General features: G+C 43.8%; 1 protein-coding gene across 1 annotated transcript in view; it reads right to left on the bottom strand.

The window, feature by feature from the left end:
• The window catches only part of LONRF2 (LON peptidase N-terminal domain and ring finger 2), a 63,230-nt gene extending 44,992 nt beyond the window's left edge, over window positions 1-18,238 (bottom strand). Inside the window, exon 1 of the mRNA XM_054975097.1 lies at window positions 17,312-18,238. Within this exon, the coding sequence (XP_054831072.1) occupies window positions 17,312-18,020 (709 nt within the window). The 5' untranslated portion in view covers window positions 18,021-18,238. The remainder of the gene's footprint in view (window positions 1-17,311) is intronic.
• Between the last annotated feature and the right edge of the window lie 4,470 nt (window positions 18,239-22,708).

Here is a 22,708-nt window from a genome sequence, read left to right as displayed (position 1 = left end):
GTCACCATGGGTCAGAAGTAACTTGATGGCACATAACACACACATAACAGAGTAAAAACTTTGTTATCCGGCACTTATGGGGTATAGGGGTTACCAGTTAATCCACTGAGTCAGATACTCTTACTGCTCTAATCTTCTCACTGCCTAGAGGAACCCACAGTGAACAAACTCCATCCCACTAGGAATCTGGCAGGACACTGCCCCAATTCATTCTTCAGCTGCCCAGGAGCCCTATGGTAGACAGCTCAAGGTGGGCTAAGAGGGAAGACTCACCCAAGGATGAGGCCAGCTAGTAGTACTGTAGCTAGAAGTCCAACAGTGGCTGGAAGCCTCCAGTTAGCCGACTGGAGAAACAGGACATACGGCATATGTTTGCCTGAAGACACAGAGCTATAGTGGCTAAGAGGGAGATACTTGCCCTCTGGGAGAAATAAATTATGTACCAACTTTTCCAGTTCTGAGATTTTAGGCTGATCTAGAGTACACAATCACAAAACTGCATTAGGGCAAGCAACTGCAAAATGCTGCTCATTTCCTACAACTATGATATTAAATATGACTGAGATATCTTACCGGGGTGCAGATGGGACCTGGCCTCTGCAGGAAGTCAGATGGTCATGAATGAAAGAAAAGGGGTTTAGACCATAATTAACTTTTAAAAAATCAACCTAGAGTTGATTTTCAGACGGATAAGAGGCACTCTGATGACATAGGTGGAGTATCTGACTGGGATTGGTGCCACTTGTGTTCAAACCCCTGCTCACCAGTGAACCTGGAACAGTCATTTTCTCTCAGTTTAACCCATATCACAAGGTTGTGTGAAGATCAAGGGGAGGAGGAGGCAAGAACCACATATGTCACTCTGAGCTCCTTCTAGGAGGGACGGGATAAAAATATAATTAACAGACTGGAACAACAATCTGAAGATGGAAAGACGGAACAGTGGGTGGAGAATCAGATAAAAAGGAAGAGCTAGAAGAGTCTGTACAGCAAGTGTCCCCAAAACCTTTTCAAGCCCTTGGGCACCTTTGAAATTCTGACATAGGGTGGTGGGCACAATCACAAAATGGCTGCCTCTGGAGGCAGAGCCAACCACAAAATGTCAGGGAGTGAGGTTATGCATAACTCCAACAGCAGCTCTTCAACATTTCAAGGAGGAACACTGCTTAACAGGATGCCTTTAAAATGGACATATTATTTTAAAACATTTTCTTGCAGACACACACAGTAGTGCAATGAAGATCCTTGTACTGTGCTAACAGCTGTTGCTGAAGCAACTTTAAAAAATCTGTACAGACAATCAGATCTCCAATGGTCAACTAGAAGCTCCGCTGAGTACAAGCCCCACCCACTTCCTAAAAATACTTAGCAGATGCCAGGCAAGGTGTCAGTGGGTGCCATGACACCCATGCACACCACATTAAGGACCCCTGCTGTACAGAATAACACGGTCATATATGAAAATATACAGCTTTGTCAACTACTATCAAAGAACAGAGAGGGCTGGGTAGAACAAACGTCTTCAGCAAGAGGGAATCAAAATTAACAGTGCAAAATATTAAATATTTAAACAATGAAATTAAAAGGATGCATTTATTGTTTATATTTTGCTGTGAACATTCAAACAACTAGCTAACCACACTGCCCATCCCTGGCTAGCTTCTCTTTTCATTTGTGGGAAAGGGAAGCAGCAGGAGCATACATGCTTGCCCAGAACAAGAATGACTGCAACAACTCACTGCTTTCTCATCCTAAGCAAATGTTGGAAGAGACAAGGACAGGCTCTTCTTGATTCCAAAGACTGCACTCCTGGTTTGTTACTAGCTTGCAGGAATAGCTACAACAGCTCCTAATTTCTTAGCTGCTACTCCTTGCTCCCGCACTACAAGAGGGTGCCTGCAGATTTTCTCCAGTCCCCCCACGCCCCCAGACAAAGACATATTTCCTCAGAAGTAAATGCAACTGATTTCTACTGGCTTCCTCCTTAGTAGCTGCATAGGATTACACTGGCTAAGAGCAAGGCCAACAAATGAATTCAAGTCACAGATGAACGTGTACGTTAAAAAATGATCTTAAAGTCTCAGGGTGACTTGTTGCTTCAACTCTGGCTGGTGTCTAAAAGTGTGTGTCTACTCATTGATTTCCATTAGGCTTCCTTGAGTGCTTGTGGATTTTCTATTTCTCCTGCCAGTCCAGTAGCAGAGCTGATAATACATTAGATTATGTCTGTAGTCTAGACAGTCTGTGAGCTTGTTAATATTTAAACAATCAAAATGTTTAAATGGCTGCTTTTAAAAGTGAAATTTACATCGCTAATAGCAACGAGGATCCATTCCTCAGGCAAGAGCTAAAGATGACTTCAGTAGAAATCAGCTTTAACTAGACCATTCGCATGTATGTTACCAGCAGAGGTCTAGGTCTGAGAAATTAAGCTGCCAACTGACAGGTTTATAGTTTGACGCGTATGTCCTCACATTTAGGCAAGTTTTCCTCCAAGGACTTACTTACTATGTACGTATTTGATGCTGTAAGCAAACACATTATTGCACAGACTGGTGTCATAATTTTGTTCACTTTGAAGCTGAAATATCACAGAAGACTACAGAAAGTGACAGCTGAGGAGCACAAAATGTAGTTTTATACACTAACTATACCATTCACGAAGCAGGGAAAACTATGAATCCCATGTTCCTCAGCAGTCAAAATATATGCTTGACATGTTCAGAAGTGTCCTTTTTCATTCCCTATTCTCAAAGGGAAGGGTGCATTTTTTAATGGGGAGGGGTACTACATCCAACTTGAAATATGAGAGGCTTCACATTTCAAATTCCTACAATAAGAAGTTTGCTCCCCTTACCAGTTCTCAACCACTTTTAAGCCAGTATACTCTTTTAAAGCTCTCATTAACAAGTTTATTGAAAGTAATTCACAGATTCCATGATTTGTCTGGGTGAGAGGAGAATAAGAACTAATATATTCAGAGCCCTACTAGCTAAACATATTTTTATTTCAAAACCAACATTAAAAACTTTATACCACAAAACTGGAAGTTGTTTTTTAATCTGGCAATGAAACAATATTGTAAAAGTTAGCATATATGTGTTAGAAATTTACTATTATCTAGGGGTGGGTAAGAGAACAAAGTATGCTAGTGATCCTTAATCCATAAGATATGGGGCATCTTTCCATTACCAAGGGAACAGTATTTATATATAGGTTATCCAGAGAAGGGGAGGCAAATTATATAAGCAGTTCTATCTCCCAAGTGATATTTTAAACACAGTCTTTAGATAAGGATCTTTATTTAGCCTTCTTTACTTGTGCGAACAAGGCACAGTAAAATAGGGGGGGAAAGTGGCATAGATGGAAAAGATATTTAAATAAATAATGTACTACTAATTCCAGTTGATTTAGAGCTTCTGACCTGTGAAGCTGTAACATCTGACACAGAGATCATAATTTCAGGTGGTAACCATGTTGGTCTGTAGTAGAAAAGCAAGATTTGGGTCCAGTAGCTGTCTAAGGTGCTACTGGTCCCAAATCTTGTTCTTTTACAGATTACAGTGAAGGTGCCCAGTTCTGTGGCTTGGACAGAAGGCATGGCATGAATGGACTGAAAGATTCCTGCCTGTGGAGTGCAAATTACTCACTCTTGCTGCAACCTAAAATGCCACTTCAGGGCAGTCCCCTATCCCACAGCAGTGGCATTTTAGTGGCATTCTGGCCTGCAACAAGAGAGAAGCGAAGCAGGAAAGCCACATACCACAAGAGGAAATTTATAGAAACATTCCAGTGGATCCAAGCATCTGACTGCAGGGCACTAGTACAATTCAGAAATAGAGAACCGAATCCTTTGAGTACTGTATACGTGCTGCTTAAATTTTCTCCAACACATATTTCCATCATCCTTTCACATATATATCAATGGGGCAGGAAAGATGCTAAAGATACAATGAAGTGAATATTCATATAGAATAGAGGAAGACACTCTGACTCAATTTTTATGCTTCCAAGAACACACTTTTGCAATATCAGTACTTTCCTACCTCAATGCTGTATATGTGACAGGCCCCTGAAAACTGCCAATGCTGTGTCAAAGCAGAAGCCTCTTTCCAACAGCAGTGGCCATCGAGTGAAATATAAGATTCCACATAACACACAGTCACATAACTCACAGTAAGTTACTGACTAATCTCTGTCGGTCGACAGTAGTCTCATGGAACAAAACCCTAAGATTTCTCTACACTGTAAAAGTAAATTGGGATGTCCACATTATACAGTGTCTCCTGAAGTTTCTTGAATCTTGGTACATGGATGATCAATAGTCCTGAATGACAAATGTATGTTTAATTGTAATTATTAATTTAATGCAGGTATCACAGTCAATAATGTATTCAAAACATTTATGTCAATCCTTTTTATGGCAGTATTCAAGATGGCTAACAAAATAAAAATGCATATTAAATTCATATTAGACAAACCACTGAAAGTAAAACTGACTTAAACATAAGAGTACAAAGATAGCAAAAAGAAAAAAAAGGCTCTCAGCAACATGTTGTATCAGCAACAGCGATAAACATGCAAAACAGTTATTTCTGGAACATGTTGGATATGTTAAGCATTTGGCTATAAGTCTTTTCCAAAAAGTAATCATCAAATGGATTGAAATGCTCTATTCCAACTGGCCTGCCCCAATGCTAGTTTCTGAAGCTGTGTTAATAATCAAATAGCTGTAATAAAGAATTCATTCAACAGTACGTGACGTAGAGGAAGCAGGCAGATTATTGCAAAACAACAGAGGGTATGCAAAAAGAGGTCACTAACTTGCTGAGAACTAACCAGGGCTGAGAGAAAATAAACCTTTCCAGGCTAAAGCCGACAACCACACACATGCTGATTTTTCATGGCAGAGTAGATAACCTCAAATAGCATCAGTTTTTCCATCACAAAAGATGCCCCAATAATATTGCGCAACAACTGTTACTACGACTTTCTTCCTAAGAAATACATTGCATTTACACAGCACTTTCAAAGAGCTTTACAAATTGTCTCAGCAGTGGTAACAGAAGCCTCATTTAATCAGCTGCTATTATTAGTCTGACCTTGCACAAAGGGGAAAAGGGCAAGAAAAGGCAATAGTCACCTAATGAGTTCTTCTTGCCAAGGATCTGATTCAAGGGTTTTCCACTTCACACTTTTAGCTATGAAGCTAAAAGCATTAAGAAAAACAAAGCTGTAGAAAATCTAACATTTTAATCATACATATGGCAAGAGTGCACAATGTGACTCGATATGCACAACAGCCATTTTTTGAAAGGCCCTCTAGCTTGTGTGTACCGTACTGAGAATACACACATGGACCAGTTCAGACAATGGCGACTACGTGTATCGAGAGTATCACCTATAGCATGATGGGCTTTCAGTATATATAAATCTATTTAATTTATTTACAAGCTGCCTTTCTCACTGAAACTCAAAGTTAGAGTTGCCAGATCCCTAGGGGGGCAAACTGGGGCATGGGGGGAGTTGCACAGGTGGGGTTCTTCACTCATATGCGCATGCTCTGGAGCACTCTATGCTGCACCAATAATGACGTCATTCCTAGCACGACGTGGAAGTAATGAGTTGTGCTGGGGCCAATTGAGTGAAATCTGCTCCAAATGCTACATTTGGGGCCCATTTTCACTCAGCCAGCCCTTGGATGGCCAATTGAGAAATGACATCATTCTTGGAGTGGCACAAGTGTGTGCGGGGGTACTCCAAAGCACATGGGAGCGTGCATTGCTCCCAGCATGGCATTTTCACACCTTTCTCCCCTCCACCGGCCCGGTAAGAGGTATAGGGGGGAAGAAGCTAGAGGCGGGAGATCCCCCACCCCCACCAGGGGAATGGCAAGCCTACTCACGATAGATCAAGTAGTGTAAGTCAATGTCATCAACAGAATGAGACATAAATGTATGCACTACTGTTGTGCAACTCTCTGTATCTGAGCCAAGATAAATTTAATCTACATGCATTGCCCCTCCCCCATTCATGGTACAAGGAAAAGAAAAATTGCTTCTAAAACTATTGCTCACATGGCCTTATCTTCCAATATATTTTAGACCTTTGGGATGCTATAATTAATTTGGCTGTGCAATTTCTATACTCATTTCAATACACTTTTCTTTTAACCTCAAGTAAAGCAACAGTGTTAACAATATAAAGCAACATTAAACTGAATGCCAGGCCCTAAAGTAGTTCAGATACAGAGGTGCTTAAAGAAAACTGGGGAAGAAGAGGAGAGAGTTATTTGCCATTCCAGCAACAAGGGTGCCTGCTGCGAGACACAATGATGGGTCCGGAGTACACAAAGCTGTCTAGGAATTCAATTGCTAGCAGGAGGTGTATTTATAGCAATTTAGGTGAAAAAACTTCTTTAAAAAATACAATCAAGCAATTTCAACTACTGCTATCAGGCAATCCTGGTACATTTACCTGTTCAAACAGTTCTGTGAATCATGCCTCTTACAATGCTAAGAATATCCCAGGGGACTGAAATCGTCTTACGGTTCATCCAGCCCTCTCAAAACGTGTTCTTCTTTTGTGGCCATTGAAAGAAAAACCTTTATATACTGGAATCCTTTTCCTTCTGTGATACCAATTTTCCTTTTGGTCTACTTTGAACTGTAAAACGCGGCATCTAGAATAGTCCTCCATCAAGTACTCACTATCTCTGTCCTCCTTTCTTTACAAACTGTTCCTTCTTTCCAATGTCACACATAACTAATAATTATAGATATTAAAAAATGTGAAGGAAATGCTGTATGAAAGACTACTACAGAACAGTTATCTCATAAATTTTACATTTAAGAGACATCAGAGTGGACTACTTCAGAAGCCTCCTTAAGAGTCAACATTTCATAACCTAACAGCACAATCCTAAACAGAGTCACACCCTTCTAGGATGATCGAAACCAATCATGGGTTTAGAATGGTATAACTCTGCTTACAATTCACTGAAAATCTCTAGGCAGCCCATCACCTTCATTGCTCAACCTTTCATCCTACTCTCAGAATAGTTAAAATAACCTTGCTTACATTTAATCATGTTATTTACATTCTCAAGCTTTTGTATCATTTTCCTACCACTGTCAATATTGTTTTCAAAATCCTCATCCTTAATTTCAGAGGGCTCTCCACCTAGAACTACCTTGCTCATATTCACTTATTTACCTCCTCACTCCATTTTCTCTCAGCTTTGTATTTCCTACCACCCAGGCTAATCCAAGCAACCTTCCTCTCCTACTCTAAAATCCACAGCAAAATCCACTGCTCCTGCAAAGCCCAACTATTTCCACATCGTTTGCTAGTCTTTAAACTCATCTCTGCCCATTTTTGGCAATCTTTTGTTTAGGGCTTTTCTGGTGATGGCGCTCGCAGATATAACAGCATCTTTTCTCTTGAGGGGGAAATTAATGGAAATTGGTGTAACAATACAGCATTGCTTCTGTGAAGCCCTGTCCTACCTTTTTTCTTGTTACACACCTCTTACCTTAAATAAATCTTCTGAAATGTGATTTAACAATAGTAATAACAACAAGAACAACAACATTCGATTTACATACCACCCTTCAGGACAACTTAATGCCCACTCAGAGCGATTTACAAAGTATGCCATTATGATCCCCACAACAAACACCCTGTGAGGTGGGTGGGGCTGAGAGAGCTCCAGAGAACTGTGACTAGCCCAAGGTCACCCAACTGGCTTCAAGTGGAAGAGTGGGGAATCAAACCCGGCTCTTCAGATTAGAGTCCCATGCTCTTAACCACTACACTAAACTGGCTTAAACTGACCAGCATCTACTACAAAAATGGAACAAAAAACAGAAATCCTAAATATCTCACACACCTCGCCTTCCTCAAGCTACAACATGTTTCTGTGATGTAAAAACAAACAAAAATGAATGGATTTTCTTGAACTATCACTTTGTCAATCATACTGTACACAAGTCTAGTAATACCATTTCATAATCCACTGATTTCTAGGAAATGATGGCTTCAACAGAAAAGCAGTTCAACTGGGGAACTGAATTTTTTTTAAAGGAAAAGAAAGCTTCAGCTATAAATCACCTAATGATGATTATAAGATTACCATCAATTTTATTTTGAACATTTTACATTCTAAGACCTTGGTGTGCTTTTACAGTCATGCATAAAACAAACAGAAATAAACAAGGTGCACACAGATGACCAAGTGGTAATTTGCCATGGTGTGCATATAACTTCCTGATAAGCCTGTGCTTTGCTGCCAAATGGTAAGGAAAATATTACCACCTTTCTGCATATGGTTAGAAATCCAGGGAAGAAATGAAAGAGTGGTAAGATTCTGTTTAGTAGTTCAGAAAAAAACTAACTAACAGTGTCACTGTAAGCTGTCAGTTATGTATCTCACCCCTGGTTTTCTGTGACTGCATTAAAAATTGTTCCACAGGAGAGATTTAGAAGGTAACACTGCATAGAACACTACCCAGCAATTAAAAAAAAAAGCAATATTCTACAAATGGGTCTAAAAGGTACACATTGCAATGGAATTGAATTTAACTTAAGCAACAAAGCACCACAATGTAGATGTGGCTTATTCACAAGATGCTTATAAATATTTGTGTCACAATCGCTGCTTTGTGGACATTCTACATCACATCGAGGTAAATGTACGTGCGGACACTTCTATCCACAGGCACCATTCTCTCAAGACAGCTATTGCACAGAGGTAGCATGCTTCTGACTGTGGCTGCTTGCTGTGTGTTTAGTCAATGCGTGAAGGGATCATGTGCGGAGGGCTCTCTCCTAAATAGACTTTCTTCCATTTATTTATTTACTATATTTATAGTTCACCTTTCTCACTGAGACTCAAAGGGGATTAAACTCAGTAACAGTACATTCAGACAAGATATCTACGAAGCACAGTGTAGGTTGATAACAATCAATAAGAGGAGACGTCTAGTACCAGGACTAGGATCACTGAAATCTGAATTAATATAGCATATGAAACATGATACAGAGCATAGATATAATGAAAAAATAATGGTATTACATTAGTAGAAAACAATGAAACAAAAGGGTAGCAAGTGTAGCAAACTGATAATACATCCTGTACACAGTGAATCACAGTCCCTTTCTCTTTCTAAATTGACTCCCTGAACTAATCTGTTGTAGTATAGTTCTATTACCTTTATAGAACAGCTCTCCTGAACAACTTCCGTTTTACATAGTTTGTGGAATGACAGGAGCATGGAAAGCCTCCTGACATCCTCAGACAGAACCATTCCATAACATGGGGGCCAAAAACAGGGAAAGTACACGTAGTGGTGGTTGTTGATCATACCCATTAACAGGGTGGCACCTGCTGAAGGCCCTGAACTGGTAAGTGAAACAGTTATGGCAGAACACAGAAGCGGTCCTACAGGGGTGGGGTCCAAAGCCATACAGGGCTTTGTATGTCATAGCCAGTACCTTGGATTGAATTTGGCAGCTAACGGGCAGCCAATGGAATCAGTGTAGAATGGGAATAACATGCCTGATCTGTCTAGCTCCTGATAATAACCAAGATGTGGCAGTGTATACCAACTTGGGTCTTTGGGTTAACTTCAATGACCCATGTACAGTACATTACAGCAGTCTAGTCTGTTTCTGTGGCATGGATCCAGCTGGCAGATCAGCTAAATCAATGTAGGGGTCATCCTCCAGGTTCAATGAAATTGGAAGAAAGTATCTTCTGAAGCTGTATTAATTTACTTCTCCAATAGTAGCAAGATTAGAGAAGTACCTATCACAGCTGCATATTCCCATGGGGTTCTCCCGAGTTCTTCATCTGGTGCCGTATTACATATTTTAGACGTGTACCTTCAAATGTATCACAAGAATACAACATACACATCTTTACAAAAAGCAACACAAGTACACTCCTCAAGAAGCCATGAGATGTGCTGCTGAGCACACACTTGGTGGCAAACTTAACTTTAAGGAGAAAACCAGATACAATTACTGCTGTTGGATGTTACTTGCTTTGTTTTGCTGCCCCTAAGCCAGAAAAAGGTTGGCACAGAAAGCTATTTCAATAGTTAAACCGAAGTGGATGTTTTGCCACACAGAGATTAGAGGTAATGGTGGTTGAAATATGTCTCTTGTCTCAAATCAGGAACACCAGCACATTTTACATAAGGTCCCTTTCATCACAGACCAGAAAAAAAGGCTTTTCTCAAAATACTGCAGGATGAGTCATAAACTGCAAGGCAGTAAAGTATTTCACTGTTGATAACTTGATGCAGTGCGATTAAGCAGGTCCTTGTTTTCATTTCCATTCCACTGAGCAGACCACTGCCTCACGCATTTAAATACACAGGGATCATCTAAAGAGAAACCCGTGGGAAGCAAAGTGCATTTCCACGTGTCAGCTCTTCTGGCATCAAGTTATCTTGTGTTTGAGCAAATGTTAAGTAATGCACATAAGGCTTATTCATCTTATCCAATTGACATATATTGAAGGGTGACAAAGCTAGAAAAATAAATTTTCTGAAAATTTTGAAGCCATGGGAAGAAAAAGCGGTTTTCTTTTTTGTTTCCCAGAAAAACAGAGAAACAGAAAAACATGTTAAAAACTGAAAAATATGGAGTGCTATACTTACAGTGAACTCCTAAGCAGAGTTACTCCAGCTCATTCATTTCAATGGCCTTAGACTGGAGTAACTCTTCTTAGGATGTCACTGTTACTTTCTCATCTAACCAAAACTTATTTTGCTACAGTGCCATCAAGTCACAGCTCAATTTATAGTGATCCCATATGGCTTTCAAGCAAGAGATGAACAGAGGTGGTTTGCCGCTGCCTACCTCTGCATAATAACCCTGGACTTCTTGGTGGTTTCCTATCCAAGTACTAACCAGAGCAGGCCCTGCTTAGCTTCTGAGATCTGACCGGATCAGACTAGTCCTGGCCATCCAGGTTAGAAACATAAAATTCATCGTTTATAATGTAAAACTGTAATAATAAGCATATTTTTAAAAATTGTAAAGTTTAAATACTAAGGCAGACTATAAATGAACAAATACATTACTTTCTACAAGGAAAATCATGACTATGCCAATAGTTATTTAGTATATTTATAGGCCTGCTTTTCCCCCGAACATCTCAGGACCTAAACACCTTAACAGTATGCCAACATTTCTGATCCTGCGGGCACCTTCAGAATTCCGACACAGACTGGTGGGTGCAACAACAAAATGGATGCTGCAAGATGTGGCGCCAACCACAAAATGTCAGGGAGGGATGTTATGCCTAACTCTAATAGTAACTCTTCAACATTACAGGCAGTTTAACAGGATGCTTTTGAAAATGAACATACTATTTAAAAAAATGTTTTGGCACACACACACCCCCTTTACCTTGTGGTGAAGATACTTGGGCTGTGCTGGCAATGTTTCCAAAATCTGCACAGGCAAGCAGATCTTCAATGGTCAATCAGAAGCCCTGTTGGGCAAAAGCCCCACCTGGCCCCAGCCACTTTCTTAAAACACTTGCCTGGGGCCAGGAAAAGAGTTGGCAGGTGCCCTGGTGTCCATGGGCACTATTTTGGGGACCCATGCACAATGCAATCTAAGCACATCAATCTGGTTTTAAACATCACCAAAAAGGCAAGCAGCAACCCATAGACAAAAAAAGGCCTCATCTTGCTCATCTCATGGAGCAACAGCAGCCTTTGGGTGCCAAAATTCATCGTAGATATTCTGTATACTGTGTATACAGAAATTATCACTCTCTAATGCTATAGGTCAGGGGTGAGCAATGCCCAACACATGTATCAATGGCAGCGCCCCAGACCATTTTGCTCATCAGCACTCAAGGCCAGACTGCACTGAAACACCAGCAGCAATGCTGGGGCCAGCAGTGCAGGAGAAAGCAACAGGCATGGCTTATGTCAATCATCACTTCCCAGACCTGCGGTGCCAACAGCTGAGTCCAAGATGAATCCATGAGATGCTTGCAGTCCATACATGACTAGCCATGTACAACCCCCACCCCCACCTCCATTTAGCTTGCTGGCACACCAATAGGCTATCACAGGTAGACACTGCGTTTTTTCCCAGCACTTGGTCCAAAAATGGTTATGTTCCCATGGCATAAGCTCAGAGGGGCATTATCCTGTGTTGCCAAGTAGGCCCCCTCTCCTGCTTTAAGGCCTGCCATGAACTGTGTTAAAGTTTCCTGCGTTGCTGTTTTATTGCTGCACAAAGATTGCCTTGCACGTGTGTATTCTGATACACGTGTCAGTTTCCTGCCTGCGTGTCAATTGCCTTGCTGCTGTTATAGACTGTGCAGTTCCCTGACTCCATGTTTGGATAACTGCACAAAGGACTCTCTTTCTGGGCAGCCCTGCCCTGACCTGTATCTGGACTTCCTAGTGTGTGTTTGGACTCTGTTACAAATGTGCCCCGTGCCTGCATTGCCATCTGCCACGGACCGTGCCTGTTCCCTGCTTTGGACTGTGTTTTGTGTGCTGTTCCCCCTGCCTCCATGGAAGCCTGCCTCATATGGGCCCAAGCCGCTGCTAGCAGCCGGGCGCCTGCCAGGGAAACCTCCAGCGAGCCTGGCTAGGCGCTCCCTGGTCAGTTCCCGCCTGGAGCCTCCCGCGGGTCGGTCGCCGAGCTTGCCCTCACTACCGGGCAGCCTGCTATCCAGCCCCAGCTATGCCCAGCCGGCATCCATGTTCTCAGGCAGACAGAAGACCCAGGGAAGAAGACTGCTTTGGGAAGCCATTTCGGCGAAGCGGGCACACCACGTCCGCAGCGAGAGCCCCTCGCCCCGCTCTGCATATCTTAGGAGCCACCCCGGAGAAGAACTAAGTGCCGACCATCCCAAGAATGCATCTCAAAGAAACCTCCGCATTCCAGAGCTGATGACATCAGGACAAGCCCTGTCCGCTGGAACATCCTTTCAGCCCACTTGGATTTCCCCCCTCCCTCTTTTGTCCCCTCTTCCTGAGGTGTCACTTATCGCAATCAGATTACCAAAGTGGCCCATCCAAGCCATTCAGTAGCCCATTAGAACCTTTGTTTTAAACTGTGAGAACCACCAAGTACAGCACCAGCCCCAGGGTACGTTTTGGGGTATTTAAGCTGGTCTCTCAGACCACTCGGCGCGCGTGCCATCCTATCCAGACCTCCTTGCTGTCCGTCTGTGGTCCCAGTGCTGGCATTGGGCCACCCCTCGCTGTCGTGTCTCTGCTTCGCTCCAGGATAAGTGAGTATTCCCCCTATCATCGTTGGGAACCAGCTAATGCGAACGTCTCTGTATTTCATACTCTGTATTTCCTAGATCTTGTGTGTTTCTTGTATGCTTGTGCAAGTTCAGGCTTACGCCACATTGTTAGACAATACACGTGTTTGAACCTATTTGTAGTCTGCCTCTTTTTCACTAGAGTGTCTGGAATCGGGACCTCCGTAGACATAGGTTAAGATCCGCGCTAAATTTCAAGTTACAGACTGCTAAAGCTAATTTCCCCTTATAATAAAGAGCAGTTCTGGTAACACCTGCTTGGGATGGCACTGTGAGTGTCTTTGGTCCAGTCATTCTCTTATCTCCCAGGGCTGTTGTGAGAATAAAAAGGGAGGGGCAGGATGAAAATATGATAACCACAAAATGCATAATACAAACATCACAGACACGTAAATCCATGTTTTATTGTATTGGGCATTTATTTTAAATCAATCTCATATACTCTTAAAGATGGCTTGGAAACTCAGTTACCATCGGGCACCAAGCAGCATACACATATCACACCCATTCTGCAGACACTCCACCTACCAAGTTCTTAATGGCCTCAGACACACATACCTGCAAGACCTTCACTCCCACCATGTTCCACTGCAAAGACTTTGCTCATCCAAGCAAAGCCTTCTAAAAGTGCCACCTGCAAACGGGTTAGCTTGGCAGCTGTCTGTTCATGTGTATTCTCCATGGTGGCTCTCACTCTGTGGAACAGCCTGCAGGAGGAGATCAGGAAGGCTTCCACACTTCTATCATTTCATAAAATGAGTGAAATGGTACAGTTCATGAGACATCTCTTAAAAGGAATGGAACACCCCAGGAGGGCATGTTTATAACGGGACAGAGTTGTAGTCTACTGCAATATCACTGTAGGCATCACCTGTTTTTACTGCACTGTCTTATACCTTGTAATCCACTTTCTGTACAGTTTATAGTATACCTTGCCTCAGATAGTTGGTTCGCACTGTTCTCTAATGCTTTAATCCTCGTCCTATTGCGTTGTTCACTGGTTGTCTCATATTTTCTGAATGCACTCTTTTATAAGCAGTAATCCACCTTGAGTCTCAGCAAAAAAGGCAGACTACAAACCAAATTAAGTAAATAAATTTAATTCAGACAATAAAATGATTTTTTAAAAAAGTTTATTGAATATAAACAAATAATCATGTGAAATAAGATCCCAAGTTATTTAGGGAATCAGAAAACTGTCCAGAAAATCTGAGATCATTAGTTACCCATGACTTCAGGCTGGCCCTGGTAACTTGGAAGCAGTTTAACTGGCTGTTTTATCATCTTTATGTCTACAAGTAACCTCTCTCAGAATCCATGGTTTTGCCACACATGGCCAGAAAAAGGTATAAAACCACTGCTGAAACACAATGACTAGTGTAATCTTATGAGCCCTGAAAGCAAACCTTCAGTTGTCTTACAATCGTGGGACAATTAATCCCTTTCTGTATAGCTGGGTGCAAGTTTGCCTTTGGAAAAAACATATGCCAGTGCTGTCTCAAACCAGCATTTAAAAAACGAATTATGACCTGATATGCACCAGGACTGTTTGCAGTTAAGCACCATTCCACTGTTTGCATAAATACTGAGAGGATAGGGATATGCAATTTACCACCTATCTCCACCCAAACTCAATTTTGACAGACAGAGATGGATCAAAGAACCATGTACTTTTATTAAGTGAGAGGAGCTCTTAGTTTTATTCAACTTTATTCACAAAACCACCCTCTGCAGCATCCTTCAAAAAATTAAAATGACAGCGGACAAAACCTGTTCACAGTATTTATTCACTTCCTTTATACCACACCCTTCTTCCCAATGGGGAACCAAAGTGCCTTATATTATTCTCCTCTCCTACATTTTAACCTCACAACAACCCTGTGAGGTAGGTTAGGCTGAGAAAGTGTGACTAGCACAAGCTCTCCCAGCAAGCTTCCATGGCAAAAGGGGGATCTGAACTTTGGTCTCCATGATTCTAGTTCATCACTTTAACCACTACACCACACAGTAATGTTGACCATCACAAAGAAGAAGTCACTAGGAAAATCCATCATTCCAATTTGCCTTAAGGGGCTGACAAAGAAAAAAGGTGAACTCACCTCTTTGTTTTTGGGATACGAACAGTTATTTTGGCCCATGTGATACAAAAACACTTGCAATTTACTGTTTTTGAATGAGGATCGGGGTTTTCCAAAGTGCCAGTGTATGCTGCACAACAGAACAAATACTTTTAAATTAAGAAAACTTATTTAAGGGGCTACAAAATAGTTGGCAGGACAACACAAAGAGGAATTCATCCCTAACTTTATTTTCCATAGGGAAAACTTTGATGGATTTCCTATATTACACTTAGATGTATGAAAGTTAACCTTAGCTAAAACAGAAGACTGCTTCTCCCTCACGGAAACCTCCCACAGGTTGGGCCTTGTGGCATATGCCATTTGTAAAAGGTGAAAACTGCTGCTTAAGGCAGTACCGCTATTTTGATATTCATCCTCAAGTCTGGAAAGAGATCCTCCCTAGCAACTTTTCAGAAGATCAGGTTGACCTGTGAAAGTTTACAGTATAATGAGCACATGCCAAGCTCTATAAGACAAATGCAACAGCCAAGTAAATGGCACACTTTTGAGTCTGCCTGTTCCAATGGGCAGTTTTGAAGCACAATACCAAACAGGATACAATTAAAAGCTACATAGCGGTTGTGGCAAATTATGTAATGGGTGACATTGCCTTGAATTGTTAAAAAGGAGAGAGGAGAGAGAGAGACCAAGACTGTACTGTAAATAAGAGAAGGAAGTGAACTGTTTGTTTTGGATATCCAAATAAAGAGAGCAGGCAGTGACCTAAACCCAGACCGCACATGTTTTAAAGACTTTGCCAGGTAGGATGTGTCATCCCATTCATTCCCTGTGACTTCTGTGCACAGCCACAACAGTAATAAGAAAACATGCATACCGCTAGACGTCCTGTGAAGCACAAAATCAAGGGAAATAGGAAGGACTAGCTCCCAACATTCAGTCATGACATCCGTTCTGTGTTTCAGACAGATTAAAACACCAGGGGGCATGTCCAGAGTGCAGTTTTCCAAAGAACAAACTCGTGACAGTAAAAACCATCTTCACACCAACAGTGAAAATATGTTTCAGTTTACCCTTTTATTAGCCCATAATGAATGGAACCAGTTTTTAAAAATGTGATGCAGCCCATTCTTTATCTTTTACAACTCGAATTATTTCAACTTTTAACTGACATGCATCCTGAAATCATAACTATGGAATAGTTTCAGATATACAAGTTATCCTTAATCTTATCCAAGACTATTCCATAATGACCACACTTTTATTCCATGTTGAAGTCTCACCTGTCCACGAGCAGAGATCATGCCCTGAACACACAAAATACAGTTGTTCTTTCCTTTAGAAAGGACCACACTTCCCCCACTTCCTGCATTGCTTATACAGCACAAAAACGCCAGACAGTCAGTGCAGGAAGTTGCCATCACAGAGTACCATCTTCTCAAAATAAAACCCTTTTCCTTGTAGGATTCCTCCTCTCATTCACAGATCAAACAGCCATTTATTTTTACAACCACACAGTGTCCCACATACACAAACTACACAGCTCCCAGGGGAAAGCAGCAGCAGCTTAACATGTCAATTAAATTGTTTGCACAACCGGACCACCGGATTTAATAATATCTGGAGCCTCCCGTGCCGCGCCACTGAATGCCGGAAGCTTGGAGGCATTCCACGGGGCTTCCCTTCGCCTCTCGCTCGTCGCTGGCAGGAGGAAATCACTAATCGGCTTCTGAGATGCAAACGGGACCAGAGAACGATGCTTGGGCTGCAGGCCAAAGAGCCCGGCGCAAAGAGCCCAGCCAAGTTGTGCTAGTAACACTGAAACGGGATTCGAGGCTCTTTGGGCACTTACAGTGCAGCCTCCGACTAAAAGGGGAGGCAACGAGGGGAACAGAGCGCTCTCGCTCGCGCGACCACTCACCCAGTTCCAGGGCCTCGTTGTACTTCTCCAGCGCGACCGCCAGCTCTTGCCTCTCCCACAAGGCGTCCCCTTCGGCGCACAGCCGGCGCGCTCTGCTCTCGTCCGGGAACCATTTCTCCAGCAAACTGCCCAGGACCACGTTGACGCGGAGACAGGCGGGAGGTTGCGCCGCCGTGCCGGAGCCCGGGGCCGGCCGCCGGGCAGCGCAGCGGGCGCACTCGGCTCCCCCGTGGAGGGCGCAGCGCTTGCAGTGGGTGTGCCCGCAGTGCAAAGTCACCGGCTCACAGAGCAGCCGCAGACACAAAGGGCAGCCCAGCAGTTCGGGAGGACGGCAGCAGGCAGGGTCCCCCAGCGGGTCGCCCCCCTCGGCGTAGCCGCCCCCTCCGGGCCCCGGCCGCGCAGGCAGCCGCAGCTCCTTCTCGCGGATGGTGAGGGCGAAGCTCTCGGCCAGCTCCCGCAGCTCCTCGGGCCGCAGGCGAGCCAGCCGGGCGGCAGCGCTGTAGGACTCCAGCGCTTCGGCCATGCGCCCCGCGCGGGCCAGCGCATCCCCTTGGCGGAGGAGGAGGCCTCGCTCGGGCTGGGGCAGCTCGGCCAGCTGCGAGCCGAGGATCTCGGCCGCCAGCGCGAACTGCCCGCCGCGGAAAGCCTCCTCGGCCACTTGCAACATCTCCGGGCAGGGGCCCCCGGACGGGGCGCCCCCCAGCTCCATCTTCCCCGGGTGGGTGTGGCGGCGCTGGCGCTGCTAGGGCTCCATCGTCGAGCGCAGCCTCTCGGCGCGCTGGGGCCAGAAGGAGGCGGCAGCCCAGCGCGGCCGCCTCACCGAGCCTCCGCCGCTGCCGGGCCCATGCTCAGCTCGGCTCTCGCCAGGGCTCGGACCTGGCGGGGAGAAGAAAGGGCAGGGAGCGCGCGGGAGGCGCGGGCAGCTGGGGCTGGGGCGTCCCCGCCGGAGCTCGCGTCAGGGTCAGGGGGAGGAGAACGAGGCGGCGCTTGCCCCCTCCTGCAGCCAGCCGGAGACTATTCTCGGCTCAGGCGCTTATGCAACGCCGGGCGGTTGTATAACCCGTTCTCCCCGGCTGAGGGCAGCAGCGCCTGAGCGAGCGTCCCCCGGCTCCGGCCTGGTGAGGCCAGCACACATGTCTCCAGCTCGCCTCTCCGCCGGCGGGGCACGTGTGTGGCCGGAGAGGCCAGCGGGCGAGAGGCTTCCTCGGGTGCAGGGCGGGAGCTCTGCCGGGAAGACGGCACCGAGCGAATGTCCTTCCCCTTCACTTCTGCTTCCTCCTGTTCCCTCCCTCCCTCCTCAGCTCACAAGGACGTCGCGCGGGGCAGGGTGGGTTTTATTTATTTCTAGGGCAGAAATAGGACGAACTGCGTTTATGTAACGCTCCGTATTTAGACCATCAGATCCGAATTCAAAATAGATCGTGGCTGTGGGTCTGATAGGAGGGCTCTGGCTCAAGGAGGCTTTCCCCGACGTGTATCTTGGTAGTTTTCTTAAGGAGCCATTGGGGGCTGACTGACTCTCATGGGGAGGGGGGTCAGGACCAGAATGAGAAGTGGATACGGCCTTGAGGCAAGTCAAGATGAATGTCTCTTTTCAGAAGCCACTTAGCAGCGCCAAGTTTGTTTGGATAGAGGATGGCGCCTCTTTGGTTTAAAAGTTTGGTTTAAAAGCCTCTTTGGCTTATCCGCCCAGAGCCTGCGAAAGCGGTGAGGGCGGAATATAAATACAATAAATTAAATAAATTAAAAGGGCGGGACGTTTAGGGGGTGGAGGGATCTCATTGTAGTATGATGCCATAGAGTCTACCCTCCAAAGCCTTCTTGTATCTGAATAAAGGAGCTTTGACTCTCTTACACCCTGAAAATCTTGTTGGTCCATAAGGTGCCACTTGACCCAAATCCTGCTGTTCTGCAGGGATCAATACAGCTACCCACCTGAAACCATTTTCTCCAGAAGAACTTTTCTCTATTGCCTGGAGATCTATTGTAATTCCCCCTGGGATTTCCCAGCCACACTTGGAGACTGGCAAGTCTAGTTGCTTAGTCTTGGCTGTGCTTGCTTGTAAATTAAATGGCCAGTATGTCCCGTATCCTGGATCCTAGTGCATTGCTGTGATGCAGTGTATGTCAGTGGTTTTTAATCTTCAGCAACTAAGGTTCCCAGGTGCCCACTAGTGGCAAGCAATATCCCACTGACAGGTGCCTCTGCTCATGATTGCCATCTGATCAGCAGAAAAAAGCAGGCCTGCGAGAAGTGACTGCACCGGAGGAGACAGGCTGGGAAAACGGGTGTGCCTGGGGCTCTGGTCAATGATGCTTCTTTCGGCGCATCCCAAAATATAGCTAATTCTTAAAGAATCGGCCCCGGTGCAACACCATTGCTTTTGGATCACGTCGGAAGCAATGTCATTGACCAGTGTCACTGACATGCGCAGGTGTGAAGAGAAGGGTGAGTGCCCGTCACCCTCCACCCACTAATTGATGGGGGGGAACCAGCAACCCTATTATCTACCCCAAAGTCTCCATTTTGATTGAAAAGCCTTTTACAGACCACTCTTCCTTCTCCACCACTTACCACTTACTAGCTAGCTCCTTTTCAAAATGTACGTGGCCTCTGTCCTCAGACAATACAATGAGTCCCTTTATCAGCTACACTTTAAAAGCAATATATTTAGATTGACTGTACATGGTCTACTCTATAAAGTCAGGTCTGAGAGCATTGTTGATTCTACGGAGCCCTACTCAAAAGGCCCTCTCCCAAATGCTAAGCAGCAATGAGGAGGAGACTCTGCACCAGAGTCAACCAGAACCTTTGTTATCGGGAAACAAATTTTAGAAGCCAGATGGAAAGGGGCTAGACACTTTCAGAGCTAGTAATAGAAATAGAAAAAGAAGAGCCTCACACAAAGCCTTAGCTTCCATCTTCCAATATTAAGGTGAAAACTGATGCAGATTATCATTGTCTACAGGCACAGAATAGCGTCTCTCTGTGGTAAAGACCTTTGTTCGGAAAATAGAGTTGTAAACCAGTTTTATACCTGAAATAACTATGATAACGGCATTAGGGCTATACACGCTTGGTGCCAGTCAACCAATTGGCGTTTGTGAGGCTGAGGTATCGGTTTCCAGTGACCATTCAGCATATTTTCTGGCTTGGGTGCAGAGGTGATCTGGAAACTTGGTGACTATGAGTGGCAATGGCTTTATAAGTTCCCACCCTACAAAAGAAGGGCAAATTTTGTCCTCTCCTGACCATCTTTTCTCCCATTCCTAAACCGAGACAACTCCATATTCACATTATCTTGAAGCCATGAGAAGGGCTCACTCTCTACCCTTGCAAAGGACTTGTGATCCCCATGGTGTCCCCAGACCCTAGTTTGAGAAATGCTGGTTTATGGCATTTCAGAAGATTTTTTTTCTTTCATAACTTAAGAGATCATATACATTAAATGGGATTATGGAGGAGAGGAGCACATTATGAGACTATGCGTGGTTTTGAAAAATGATGCTTTGGCCCTACTTTGACCATTCTCAGCTTTACAAGTCAACATCTATCAAATTTCATGCAAGGTTTGAGGAAAGCACACTGCTTTCAAGGTATATTAGTGATTCCCTTCTGGAGTTCTGCAACACTTATATCCCCTTTTTCTGACTCTAGTGGAAATCATGGCTTGTAAAACGTGTACATTTTGTATTTCTGTAGGCTCCTAGCTCCTTTTCCCATTTCCCAGTGTATCCCATCTCCCAAGATATCTTTGTCAGTGACCACAAGCTAAACAAGCAATGTTGTTTATCTCCACAAATCTCCTCAGCATAGACTGAAGATTAAAATTGCAGGTTATGTTTGTGGCAAACAGGACATGACCTGTTTTCCATATCTAGTGGCCAGCCCCATGGACATAAGTAGAAAAAGTGCTTCCGCAGCTAGAGATGTCCTGTTATTTAGGTAGCATTAATTTATCTTCATATCAGTTCTGGCAAGTAGGTTAATTAGATGCCAGCCCTACCTAGAACAGTTTGCATTGTTGATTTCCAATCTGAATCTTGACCTTCCACATGTAAATACATCCCTCTTGTCTTTAACCATGTAACTTTGTGGTAATTGACTGATATATGTTGTGGTTCATTTTCAGAGCTCATGGTCTAGTTCTTCCACTCATTGCCAATGGGTCTTTGATTTGTTGCAATGGGCAAGTATGGGACGAAACCCAGTCAATTCATTTCTAGTTGTGTCACAGGGCATTCAGATGTATACTATGACATATAAGAAGGCTGTCTGACTCACTAACAATTGCATCTGAAGCAGAATCACACCCTTCTAAGTCCACTGCTTAGGATTGCTCAGCCAGTGTATAAACTTCGAGAATAGAGATTTTAATACAGTAAATTCTTCTGTGTGCCAGTAGGCACCTGCAGATAAATCAACGATATACAAGTTGTACAAGTGCACCTTTCAGACAACATACAGGAGATTAAAATCCTTGGAAATAAAGACAAGCACATCAAGGCCATTTTCACACAGCCTTTGTAAACGGTTTTCGGCTGCTGGTTGCTAAGAGGGTTTTTGTGCCATTTCAGACACAACTGGTGTGGCTGCCAGTGGCTAATGGGTTTTCTTTTTTTTACCTTTTCTCACAAAGCCACTTGTGTCCCATTTGCAATGTAGGGTTAAGCTGTGTTTTTTGTGTGTGGAAATTCCTTTCTCCTATCTTCAGATTTTCTGTGCACTTCTGACTCACTGCAGCACTCTGTTTGAAATGTCTGTGGTGCTCCTGCCAGTACTGCCTTTTTAATTTTCCTATCAATCTCCAGTGCATTCTTTTCCTTTTTTAAAATTGATAGTGATTTGTGCTATAGCACTACAATAGTGAACTTTGGTATTGCACATATGGTATGATCATGTTAGTGTATTGATGCTATAGCACTAAAGTTTGAAGCATTTTTTTTAAAAAGTGCACAGCACTGTTTAAAATGACCACCACAATTCATACATAGTACATAAATGGATGTAGATGCTGTCTGAAACCACTGTCTCCAAGCTGCTTTACACCGAGTCAGGGCAGCAAGGCTAACAACTGGGTTAAAATAGAAATGTGAAAGGGCACCAAGAGAATATTAGTCTGGAGCTTGTTTGCACTTGGCATTATTTAAGTTCTGGGGAAAACAAAGGAATTTCCCCCCTAGTCAACTCTTAAGGCAAAGCAAAGCACTGCTACATTCATACACCGTTTTTGCTCAGCTAGTTTTAACAACATCCTCCATCATTATTCTCTGGTGGATGACTTTTGGGGTGTCCCCTTGACTGATCTCAATATATGAGACTGGATCTTTAAGGCAGACGTTGCGTTGGACAGAAGTACAACTCTCTGTTCCAAATAAATGTTTTTAAAGAATTCA

This window comes from Eublepharis macularius, chromosome 3 (genome assembly GCF_028583425.1).
Source record: "Eublepharis macularius isolate TG4126 chromosome 3, MPM_Emac_v1.0, whole genome shotgun sequence".
NCBI classification, from domain to species: Eukaryota; Metazoa; Chordata; class Lepidosauria; order Squamata; family Eublepharidae; genus Eublepharis; species Eublepharis macularius.
Note: the sequence above shows the minus strand (reverse complement) of the source record. Positions and strands in the feature narration are given on the sequence as shown.